Source organism: Quercus lobata, chromosome 3, assembly GCF_001633185.2.
Source record: "Quercus lobata isolate SW786 chromosome 3, ValleyOak3.0 Primary Assembly, whole genome shotgun sequence".
Classification (NCBI taxonomy): Eukaryota; Viridiplantae; Streptophyta; class Magnoliopsida; order Fagales; family Fagaceae; genus Quercus; species Quercus lobata.
In genome coordinates, this window is record NC_044906.1 from 233,849 (window position 1) to 244,888 (window position 11,040).

The following is an 11,040-nucleotide window of genomic DNA, read 5'->3' on the forward strand; positions in this document are numbered from 1 at the left end:
CTTATCTTGTTCAAGTTTGTATTACCTTTTTGTTTATAGCTATCAACTGGCTATAATACTTGATTAGTGTGATAGGTATTGTATTGTGACAGTGGTGTATTGTATACTATTGTGGATATTTGTAAGTGTGACAGTTGTAGTTGTGTAAGGGAGTGCAAGGGGTGTGTGCATGCCAATGAGGAGTGGATTAGGTCATTTTGGAGTTGGAAGTGTGGTTTAAGTACTTTTGAGAAGTATGCATATTCAGTTAAATTTAGATGTGATATTGGTGTGGAATTTACTTGGAAGATGTTCGTGTGTTGGTTAGTTCAGTGTGAAAGATTACATAGATAGTTGTTTGATTCAAGTGCTGATTTATTTACAGCATCTTCATGGAGTAGCCTTGGTATTTAGAGTAAATAAAGGAATGGAAATTTAAACTAGACCCTGCAGGTATCCACCCACCTCACCCACCCTACCTTGCATAGCAAATAGGGTGGGGACAAGAGTTAACTTTTTCTCCTGTACCTACCTCATTTATATTTTAACAATTAAAAAGTATTTTTTATACAGGTTTTTTATAAGGCATATATATCATCCCTCCATTGCTTGTTGCATTTCAAAGTTTTGTAATTGCAGACAAAGGAATGGTTTCTTTTTGTTCCTTTCTCTCCATTATTGTCTGTCTTTTCCCTCTTTATTGGGATGGATGAATGAATATATTAAGGTTGATGATCAAATTTGGTGGATAGAAATCACTTAAATCTCACCCATAGTGGGTTGATCCTTAAAACTCCATGTTTCCAAGGAGATGTACCACTTTGTTGCCAAACGATTGTTATTGTAGGAAATGTAGTCTAGTAATGCTATCTTAGGTAATATAGTTTGTGAAAAATACAATCATTGCTGGTTCTAATCACTATATGTAAGTCAAATAAAAAAAAATCTTGAGCTCTGACTTCTAAATATTCAAGATTCCTTAAACGTTCTATTCTTATCTTAAGTTTGTTTTCTCTTTTGTGCTGCTGTTATCTTTTTTTTTTTTTTTTATCCATGGTCAAGAATATAGTAAATTTTATAGCTTGTGACTTTTCCAGAGCTTCGGCATAATTTGCATGCATTGGAGATAGCCTAGTACCAGGGGAAGGAAGTATGATGATAATGAAGATATTAGAATATTCTATTTCAAGTCTATCATAGTTTGAACAGCTTTGAACTCATGGCTACTGGTGTTTATTTTCTTTTTCTGCTCTCTTGACTGTTGCCATTCATTTATATCTCTGTTGAAAAGACCAACTCTGGTATAAAATCTCTTATTATTTGTATAATAAATGTGCTTATCATGAGGATTTGACTTTATTGGTATGAGACTTGTAGAACTAATGGAGTTCATTCAACTATCAAATAAGATGCCCAAACCTCAATTTTCAAACCTCAATTTTCTAGCTAAGATAGTTTTAACTTTAATATAATTGAAGTTGATCCACATTGTGTTTTTGTGTTTAAATCAAATAATAAAACTCCAAAGCCACAACCCCTCCCCCCTTGATTATTACTAATTCATTACTTTTATCAATATGTGTAATTTTTATTATTATTGATTTAGATATGCTATTTTTGTAGGTTCCTGTTACTTGGTTCGGGGTACCCCATTGGTGCATCGTTTCTTCCATCACATAAGGCCATCCGATATCATGCCCAATAATTCAGAAGGAGTACTAGGCAACCAAAATCGGGGAAAGAGTTGTTTAACTATAGACACTCTTCATTGTGCATGGTAATTGAGAGGGCTTTTGGAGTCTTGAAGGCTCGCTTTCCCATCTTGAGTTGCGTGGCGAAGTATAAGCAATATTGTCAATGTTTGATTGTTTCTGCGTGTTGTGCGTTACATAATTTTATACGCATCAATAATTGAAGAGATGTAATGTTTAACTCATGGGAGAATCTTGACGTTGATAGGGATGATATACAAACTGGAAACAATGGGAATTCTCCTGATTCGAGTGCAAGTGCCGAAAGGAGGCATGTGAGGGAGATGTCTAATGCGGCGAAGAAAGCAACAAGCGAATTCATGGATGATATGACTGAGCACATGTGGGAGAAGTACGTGCGATGTCAATGTTGATGGTTGACATGTTTAAGGATTCACCTATTTTGTTGGAACTTTTGTATAAAACTAGTACCTATTCCTATGACTTTTTATTGGGAGTTTTGTATAGGTCTGGGTACTGTGACTAGAAGTCACTTAGCATAATACATGATGCATTCTTTTGGACATTATGATGCATTTTTTTTGTAAATTTATATTAACTGTGGACATGCTTACATGTAATGGCTAATGTCAATAACCTATTGACATTTTTGATGTAATTCCTTTTGGCAATTTTAAAGTAGGTATATGTAATACCTATTGGTAATGTAAGTACAGGTGGACATGCTTATATGCATTTATATGTAATACCTTTACGCAATGGAGTATTTTTCAAGGACCATATATTGTGTATGTGATATGGTTATAGGTGGATAATTATGTATGTGATATGTATGTGACATGTATGCGATATGTATGTGATATCTATATGTGATATGGTTACAAGTAGTTTTAGTCTTTTGTGAGGGGCTTGGACTCATAAGCTTCCTCTTGTTCATGTTTACTTGAGAGTTGTCAAAGAGATATGACAATAATTTGATAATTGGATTGGTAGCTTATAATTGTGACACTATCAGTAAATTTTAGTGGATTAAGATAATAGATGCAAGTTTTTAGGTGGTATTAGAGTTCTGCACAACTTTACAGTAATGGATGCTTGAACCTGCAATTTGTTACTTGTTGGTAAACTGAAAAACTACAGCAGATTGTTGGATACTCTTATATATGGGGCTTGATAACTAGGATACATTTTTTTAACCAAGCTGAAATTAATAAGGAGAAAGATATTCATCAAAGAGTTATTATGTTAAATTAAAATGTCAAGTGTTACATCAGATTGTTGGAGTTATGTGTCCAAAGTCAATGGGTTACATATTACCTATTACATACACCACACTCTCATGGCAGACACAATTAACTCCTTCCAACATCCCCAAACCTAGTACTAAATAAGTAGAATACAATAAACAACACCTATGAGAGAACTATAACTTGTTTACACATGTTCATCTTCTCTTTAGCAATCCTTTGTGCAACCTTACATTTTTCTGCCTTTCATTATGCAACCTTTTCTCTTTCTTGTGCTTTTTCAAACAATGCATGTGCTTCTTTCTCACCCACAGTAGCAAGCATTGCCTCATTCTCCAGCCTTTCGAACTTTGCTATCACGATAGGTGTTGTTTCCGCGCCACGCTCGTAGGTGTTGCTGTCCAACCATCTAAAAAATTTACAATATCGATGATCATCCTACAGCGTACATGACAATATTAATTAAGACAAAATGAAGGAATTTATGACATATCACAAGCAATGTAATTAAACACAAATGTAAACTCATCGGCGTCCATTCTCTACAACCATAAAACCTCCTACCAAAGTTATGGAGCTTCAATGATATCTTAACCACAGAGCGATCCATGTTGCATAGATGGCCATTGGAGTTGGAGGAGTAGTTACTTCCTTCCAATATTAGTTCAAACACCACAACCTCTGCATATAGCACAAAATAAACAATTATAGTAAAAACAAACAAATACCACAGAGGCAGAATCACACGAGAGCAATCTAGACAAACTTAGAGCATACTTGCAAGTGAAACCAAATACCCACAATCCTGACCTCAGAGCATAGTCACAAGAAACCAAATACCCACATTCTTGACCTCAAAGCATAGACACAAGAAACCAAATACTGACATTCCTGACCTCAGAGCATAGTCACCGAAAGCTAAACAAACTCAAAATTAAAACTCAATTTTCAGTGGTCATGAAGGCATACATCAGGAAAAAAGAAATGTGGGGAAAATAATAAAGCAAGTAGAGATATGAGTTTCGGAACCCATTCATGAATTTTGGTGTTCCTTTTGGGGTAGAGAAAGAAAACAAAATGAAGACCAACAAAGCAAGAGAAGCAGAGCACCATAACTAAGAAATGAAAACAAAAACTCACCGATAATCTTTGATTTTTGCTAGAGATGGTCTTCGACTTTTGCTGGAGAAGAGAAGCTTCGAACTTTGCTTTTGATGGGTCCGTGCACAACTTCATGAGATGGGTCTCTTTGTTTTCTAGAGATAGGAATTTAGGGAGATGGGTATTAGAGATATGAGATGGAATTTGTAGTGTGTTGGAGATGGGTATTTGATGGCGTGGGTTAAAGATGGAAATCAGAGAGCTTGGGATTGGATTCTACGAGTGTTGAGATTTGGGAAGAATGGGTATTTGCTGAAATTGGGAAGAAGGGAGTTAGCGTGTGTTAAAGAAGAAGGAAGGAGTTTTTTAAACATTTTTTATATGGGCTGAGGTTACCATATTGTTCCTATGGCAGGTGTGGGCTCCACTAAAAAGGGGAAAAATGAGTGATATCAAAATCTGAATGATGAACTAAACAAATTATTTTGAGTTTTGGGTTGTTGGTGAATAATGAGTTTTGAGTGATGGATAATGAGTTTGAGTTATGAGTTTTGAGTGATGGATGTTGAGTAATGAGTTAGACCCCAAACCAAACAAGCTCTAAATAATTGTTTTTGGTCCTAAACTCCTAATTCTTGGCTCTTATTGGATTTGACCAATTTTAAGGGGTTTTAATTTATTAGATCGAATTGGTGCCATTTTCTAGTTTAACTGGTTGATTCAGTAGTTATATAGGAGTATCATTTTCTCTTTCTTTCTTTTGAGCTCTCACTCTAATCAATGAACTAAAAGTTTATTGACCACACTTATTTATTCAGATTGAATCGGTAGTAATGCACTAGCTGTAGGTGTAATTATCCTGCATCTTTCTTACAAAAAAAAAAAAAAAAAATTATCATTCTCATTTTTTTCTTTTTTAACTTTCACTTTTTTTTTCTTGCTTATTTCACTCAACTAGTGAAATTAAAAGTTCTTTTTCTCAGTAATTGCAAATTGCAATAAGTCTTGTCTACCGAATAAATCTCAATCCCTCCTCGTATCTAACATTTATTTATTATTTTTATTAATAATTAAATCATTACTTGGCCATGAGCCTGAGCCCAGCTCATAAAATGCAGCTGTCAAGACTCAAGAGCTCCTCAAAATAAAATCACAAGATGCCACCATATGAATATTATTTCTCCTTTGGTTCACGCAATCAAATGCATGTCAGAAACTTTGAAGGTTCCTATTTCACTCTCCCATTCCCACTTCCGAATGCAGTCCACAACACTCACTCTATCAGTGTCACTCACGGTCACATTGCTACACGTTAATATCGTTAAACAAAAGAACAAAAATCTCTTTACTTTTCACACCTTAAATTCCAACTCTTTCAAATTTTTTATTTTTTTTAAAAAAATTTCAACTTCTTTTCACAATGAGTAATAAACCTCTCTCTTTCCCTCTCCCTCTCCCTCTCTCTCTCTCTTGTTGTCCCAGAGTTCTTCAGCAAATTTATGTCATGGACTACTCCTCATTTCATCCAACAAAGTAGTTCTGCTTCATTTCATTTTCTCACCCCACAAATTTGAGATTTTTCCAGTTTAATTTCACCCAAATACATGAGATTTTCCTCAAGTCCTGTTTCATTTCACTACAAATTAGGGATGTGCAAAAAACTGAGGAACCGAAAAAACCATTTCAAATTGATCGAATGGTTGCAAAAATTTCGGGTTAGTTTGGGTTTTGATTCGATTCAGTTTCAATTTTATTATATAAAAAACCGAAAATTTCAATTTGGTTTTCTGTGGCTGATTTGAATGCACCGAACCGAACCAAAATATATTATTGTATTATATTTTATATTAAATATATAATATAAAGTTTGTAAATATTTGAGGTTTGGGCCTTTGACCATTGTTATTACATATGCTTTGCGTTGGGCCTCTCTTGGTTTATATATACTTTGGGCCTCTATCTTATTTTAAAACAATTGGGCCTTTTTCTTTTTATGGGAATTGGGCCTTTTTTTATTTATATGATTAAACATAGCAGTTATCAAATTAATCCAGTCCTAGCTTAATGGGTATTGCTTATTTCGCTGTTAACTGAAAATAATTAAAAAATTATAGCTAAAAAAAAATATTGAAAATGGGAAAATGAAGGAGGCTGAAACGCGTCTGCGTGGACGTAATCCAAACGCAGCTAGCATTTTAAAACCCATCAAATTAATTAACTATAAGTAAACTAATTAAACTAAAACTAAGTAGACTATAAAATCCAAAGTCAGAAACCCTACCCTATATACCACTCTTTTCACTCTCACGTTCAGACAGCCTCCACTCCACACTCCCTATTCTGCCTCTGCCGACACCTCCCAACGCCACCCTCTCTTCTCGCTGTGACTGTGCGACGAAAATGACATCCGCAGCAGGGTCTCCACCATCGCCGCCACTCCAAGACAACGTCGACGCCGAGCGCCGCCTCCGGGAAGCCGAGGACCGTCTCCGCGAAGCCATAGAGGAGCTCCTAGCCTCCAAATCTGCTTGATCATCGGCTTCTCATCTCACCGTGAGTCTCTTTTGAAAATCTCGATACCCTCTCTCTTTTTTGTGTTTTGAGTTTTGTTTTATACTGAATCAATAAAGTTAGGGCTTTGAAAATAGTGAATCAAGATCAAGATGTTTATTTTTTCAAGTTTTATATGCAAATAAAGTAAGGGTTTTGAAAAATCGATAACCCGTGTGCTTGGCTGCTTGTGCTAGTTGGTTTCTTTAATTGCCTTTGTCTCATGTGCTCTTTGAAAATCTTGATAACCCTCTCTCTGTTCTGCATTTTGGGTTTTGTTTAATACTTTATCAATAAAGTTAGGTATTTTTAAAATACTGAATCTCTGTTTTTTAAGTAACAACATACTGAATACTGCATTTTTTTTTTTTTTTAAAGCCCAAACAGAAATTTTTTGGGAAAAAAAACCAAAGGCCCAACTGGCCCAAACTCAAGGGGCAAAACCCGAACACCAACCTAAAAACCGACCGAAACCGAAACAAACTGAAACCGATTGAGTTCCAACTGTTCTGTTCGGTTTCGGTTGAGAACTTTGCAAATCGAAAATTTCGGTTTCGTTTGGCCAGATAAAAAAAATCGACCGAACCAAACCAATTACAGCCCTAATTCTAAGATTTTTATCCAGTTTTGTTTCCTCTGGCCTCAAGTTTATTCAATAAATTGACGCCATTTGGCTTAATTTGTGATGTGTTGACGCAGTTGGCTTCAGTTGCTGCTAAGGAGGCAGAACAAGAGCTACGGTTGGTTATTGGGGTCGACGAAGCAGTCCAAAAGCTTCAAGGCAATCTACTAACTGTGAAGGCGCTGTGAAATGATGCTGAGCGAAGGCAGGCAGCTCACTGACGCTTGCTACGAGACAGATGATGTGGTGGACGAGTGGAACACTGCAATGGTCAAATTAGCTATTCAGAAACAAGCAGAAGAAGATGCCGATAAGGCTACTCCTCTTCGGAAGGAAGAAGAAGGTATGCTCCTTCATCTCCTCCTCTTCAAGTTCTTTCTGTCAAGTGGCTAAGCTCTGACTGTGCAATGATATTGCTCACAACATTATAGAGCTTGATGAAAATTTGATGAAATTATGAGAGAGATGTATGGATTTGAGTTGAGAGGAGGTTCTGACTCTGAGGATTGATCAATGACTACGTTTTTAGTGGATGAGTCAACATTTGTTGGTCGTGATGAGCATATTGGTTGTATATTGAGTAGTCTCTCATCACGACCAAGTAATGTTGACTCATCAACTAAAAACGACCAAGAAATGTTGACTCATCAACTAAAAACGTAGTCGTCCTCAGAGGCAAAACTTCCACTCAACTCAAATCCATACATCTCTCTCATAATTTCATCAAATTTTTCATTAAGCTCTGTGAGCAATATCGTGGCGTAGTTTGAGCTTAGCCACTTGACGGAAAGAACATGAAGGGTAGGGGAGGAAGGAGCATAACTTCTTCTTCCAAACAGGAGGAGCCTTATCAGCATCTTCTTTTGCTTGTTTCTGAATAGCTAATTTGACCATTGCAGTATTTCACTCGTCCACCACATCGTCCATCTCGTAGCAAGCGTTGGTGAACTTTTCTAACCAAAGCCTCACAGTTTCTTCCTTAAATTTCCTTCGCTCAGCATCATTTAGCACTGCCTTCACAGAGTCCTTTGGGGGCTGTACATGCTTTCTGCACTTGTTTGAATTGAAAAGCATAGAGAGTGTTTGTGGGTAATGGGGGTATGATTTAGCTTGTTGGTTGGTCAGGTACTTCTTTAGTCTTCACTTGCCTATGGGCTCCCTTGTGCCAAACCAAAATAGGTTGGCATCTCCCAAGTGAATTTAAATTGATGAAATTTTATCACATTTTATGTTAATTTAGTTACACAATTGATTTCATTAATAATTGAGATCATTTTTTTTAAAAGAATCTTAGAAATTTCCTTTGCTGCAGTGAACAAATATTTTTATGTCCTTAACAAATTTGTCATGTGCATGTTTCTTACACGTGGGTTGGTTTGTATTATCCTTTAATATACAAGATATAATAATTTATATTCCGGTGAATTTTGTTGTATGAAGGGCTGGTAAAACTCATAGAAGAAACTGTTAGGTTTGAACATGCTTTATCTCCACATAAGCCAATTTATTTGGTTGGGGATTCCTTTGGAGGATGCCTAGCACTTGCTGTTGCTTCTCGTAATCCTGCCATTGACCTAGTTCTGATATTTTCAAATCCAGGTTAGATTCCTGATATTCTGTTCATTTTTTTCTTATAAATATAATCTTGGTATGTTTTTGTTTGATGATCAATGGTTGATCATCTGAGAAATCCTGATCTTTTATCATTTCATTTTAGCAACATCATTTGGCAGGTCTCATCTGCAACCATTGTTTCCTATCTTGGAAGCTATGCCTGCCAGACTGCATAGCACAATTCTCTATCTTCTTGGCTCAGTTATGGGTACCTAATCTTTCCCCTTCAAGTCTACTTGTGGAATTGTTCAACATGTGAAAAAATCGGATACATTATTGCTGATTTAACTAATTCACTGTGCCTTTAGTCTTAGGAATACCGCATGCCAAGTAATCAGCTACTATGGTGCATGAAATATGAATTCAGTTGCTGTGATATTTGGTGCTGCTGCTGTGAACTTAGATGCTTGATTTGATATCAATTCTTTTTTAATATTATTGCTAGTATGTTCATAAAGACTTGATCATCTTAGTTTATTTCTGTATTCTTACCCTGAGTGATATTTGATACATTTTTGCCACATTCAGCAAATCTCCATTATTGGGGAACCAAGCCTATTGAGTCCTACAGTTGAATAGTTTGATGAGATACATTTATTCAATGTGTCTCACTTGCATTACCAGAACATTTCAAGTTTTGATCACCTATATATGGGTTCAAGGTTGCCAGTAAAATACTAGCTTATGCATACAGAAGGATTGCTGGTTGGGGTGGGTTTTATTTTGTCTAGTCTAAGTTGATACCTCAGTTCATTTGCCTTAAAATGTTTATTTATTTTTTTTATGTTATTTTTCATTTATAGTTTAAATTACTTATGGAAGCAGCCCAAGTAATATTGTGGTGTCAGGGCTATTGTAAGATGTCAATATGAATTTTGCATCACTCCACTTTGTTTTCAGGGTTTTGATGATATTATGCCGTGGGACACTCTTCTTTGGAAGCTGAAGCTGCTTAAATCAGCTGCTGCTTATGCCTATTCCCGTCTCCATGCTGTTAAAGCCAAAGTTCTTGTGTTGGCTAGGTTTTTCTTCTCTCTAAATTTTAACTGATTACCAGCTGGATTTTACTTGCTGAGATGAAGAATTTACTTTTAAAGTGGGAAAAATCTTAATTATTATAAAGATTGATGAAGTATTTGCATTTCAGTGGCAAGGATAACATGCTTCCTAGTAGAGATGAAGCCGAACGATTTTAAGAACTCGTTACAAGATTGTGTTGTTTGTCACTTCAAGGACAATGGGCACCCTTTTATTTGTATGTGAGAATATGTAAATCCATCATATAATGTCATGGTTAGCTCTCATCATCACTTTCACGTTAGCAAAGCTACTAATGACACCTAGATTTTCATGAGCATTGACTTCCTCTGATTTGGTACTCTCAGTCATATTGACCAAATATTTACTTTTGTTGCATTGGTTTAAAATCACCTAATCCAACCAGGTTGAATCCCAACTTTACTAACATCCTTTTCCATCTGTTCTGGCTTCAGTTTGTCCAATGGAACATTGGTGGACTACTTTTTTCATTTGATATATGTATGGTGCCAACACTGAAATGCTTCAAAATTTCTTTTTCTTTTTTTGGATAATTCAATAGTTACAATGGGAGAGGGAGATTTGAACCCTGGATGTCTCGTTTGGAAGCACTAGGAAGTGCCAATTGAGTTACAATACTATTGGAACTTCAAAATTTCTTGGATATGGTTCAATCCATTTGGAGCCCAGGACCATGTTTAGATGATGTATTTTAAAATTTCTGTAAATTTATGATTACATATCAGCTTTGAGTTATCTCAAAATATTTAAAATATTAAAGTGTCAATGGACTAAAATTCCATGATAATTGTATTCTACTTGAAAATTGAACACTAAGGACTCAATTCAGAGCAAAAAACCTGGTGATTTTAAAGATTGAGCGGACTCTTTAACATTGAGGATCAGGCAAACAAAAAGACATACCATTTATAAACTGTTGCTATTCAGTTTAAATAGAAGATGGAATACTGGTTCCTCCTATGCTTAGGACGAACGATATGGTCATGTACTTTATGTTGGAGAACCAGCAGTCTAAAACCTTAAGCTACCCGGAAGTTAGCCAATTTTTTTCTTTTTCTTTTTTAGTAAGTATAAATTGACTGAAAGAAAAAAGAAAAGAAAAGGTGCTTCGAAGTACGCGGGTTGTGTACTAAAGGTGCATCATAAATTAGTAAAG

General features: G+C 35.8%; 1 protein-coding gene across 8 annotated transcripts; it reads left to right on the forward strand.

The window, feature by feature from the left end:
* Nucleotides 1-5,495: 5,495 nt before the first annotated feature.
* Nucleotides 5,496-10,608, forward strand: LOC115982244 (acyltransferase-like protein At1g54570, chloroplastic). 8 transcript variants are annotated; one of them, XM_031104787.1, is made up of 3 exons: nucleotides 5,496-5,754; nucleotides 9,726-9,847; nucleotides 9,973-10,608. In XM_031104787.1, the coding sequence occupies exons 1-3, from the start codon at nucleotides 5,644-5,646 to the stop codon at nucleotides 10,019-10,021; spliced, it is 282 nt and encodes a 93-aa protein (XP_030960647.1). In that variant the 5' UTR covers nucleotides 5,496-5,643; the 3' UTR covers nucleotides 10,022-10,608. The 8 variants fall into 8 exon arrangements, 1 of the variants encoding a protein (XP_030960647.1); XR_004089571.1 differs by lacking the exon at nucleotides 5,496-5,754 and adding exons at nucleotides 6,310-6,592; nucleotides 8,652-8,810 and having other exon boundaries at nucleotides 8,929-10,608; XR_004089569.1 differs by lacking the exon at nucleotides 5,496-5,754 and adding exons at nucleotides 7,537-8,810; nucleotides 8,929-9,536 and having other exon boundaries at nucleotides 9,726-10,608.
* Nucleotides 10,609-11,040: the final 432 nt, after the last annotated feature.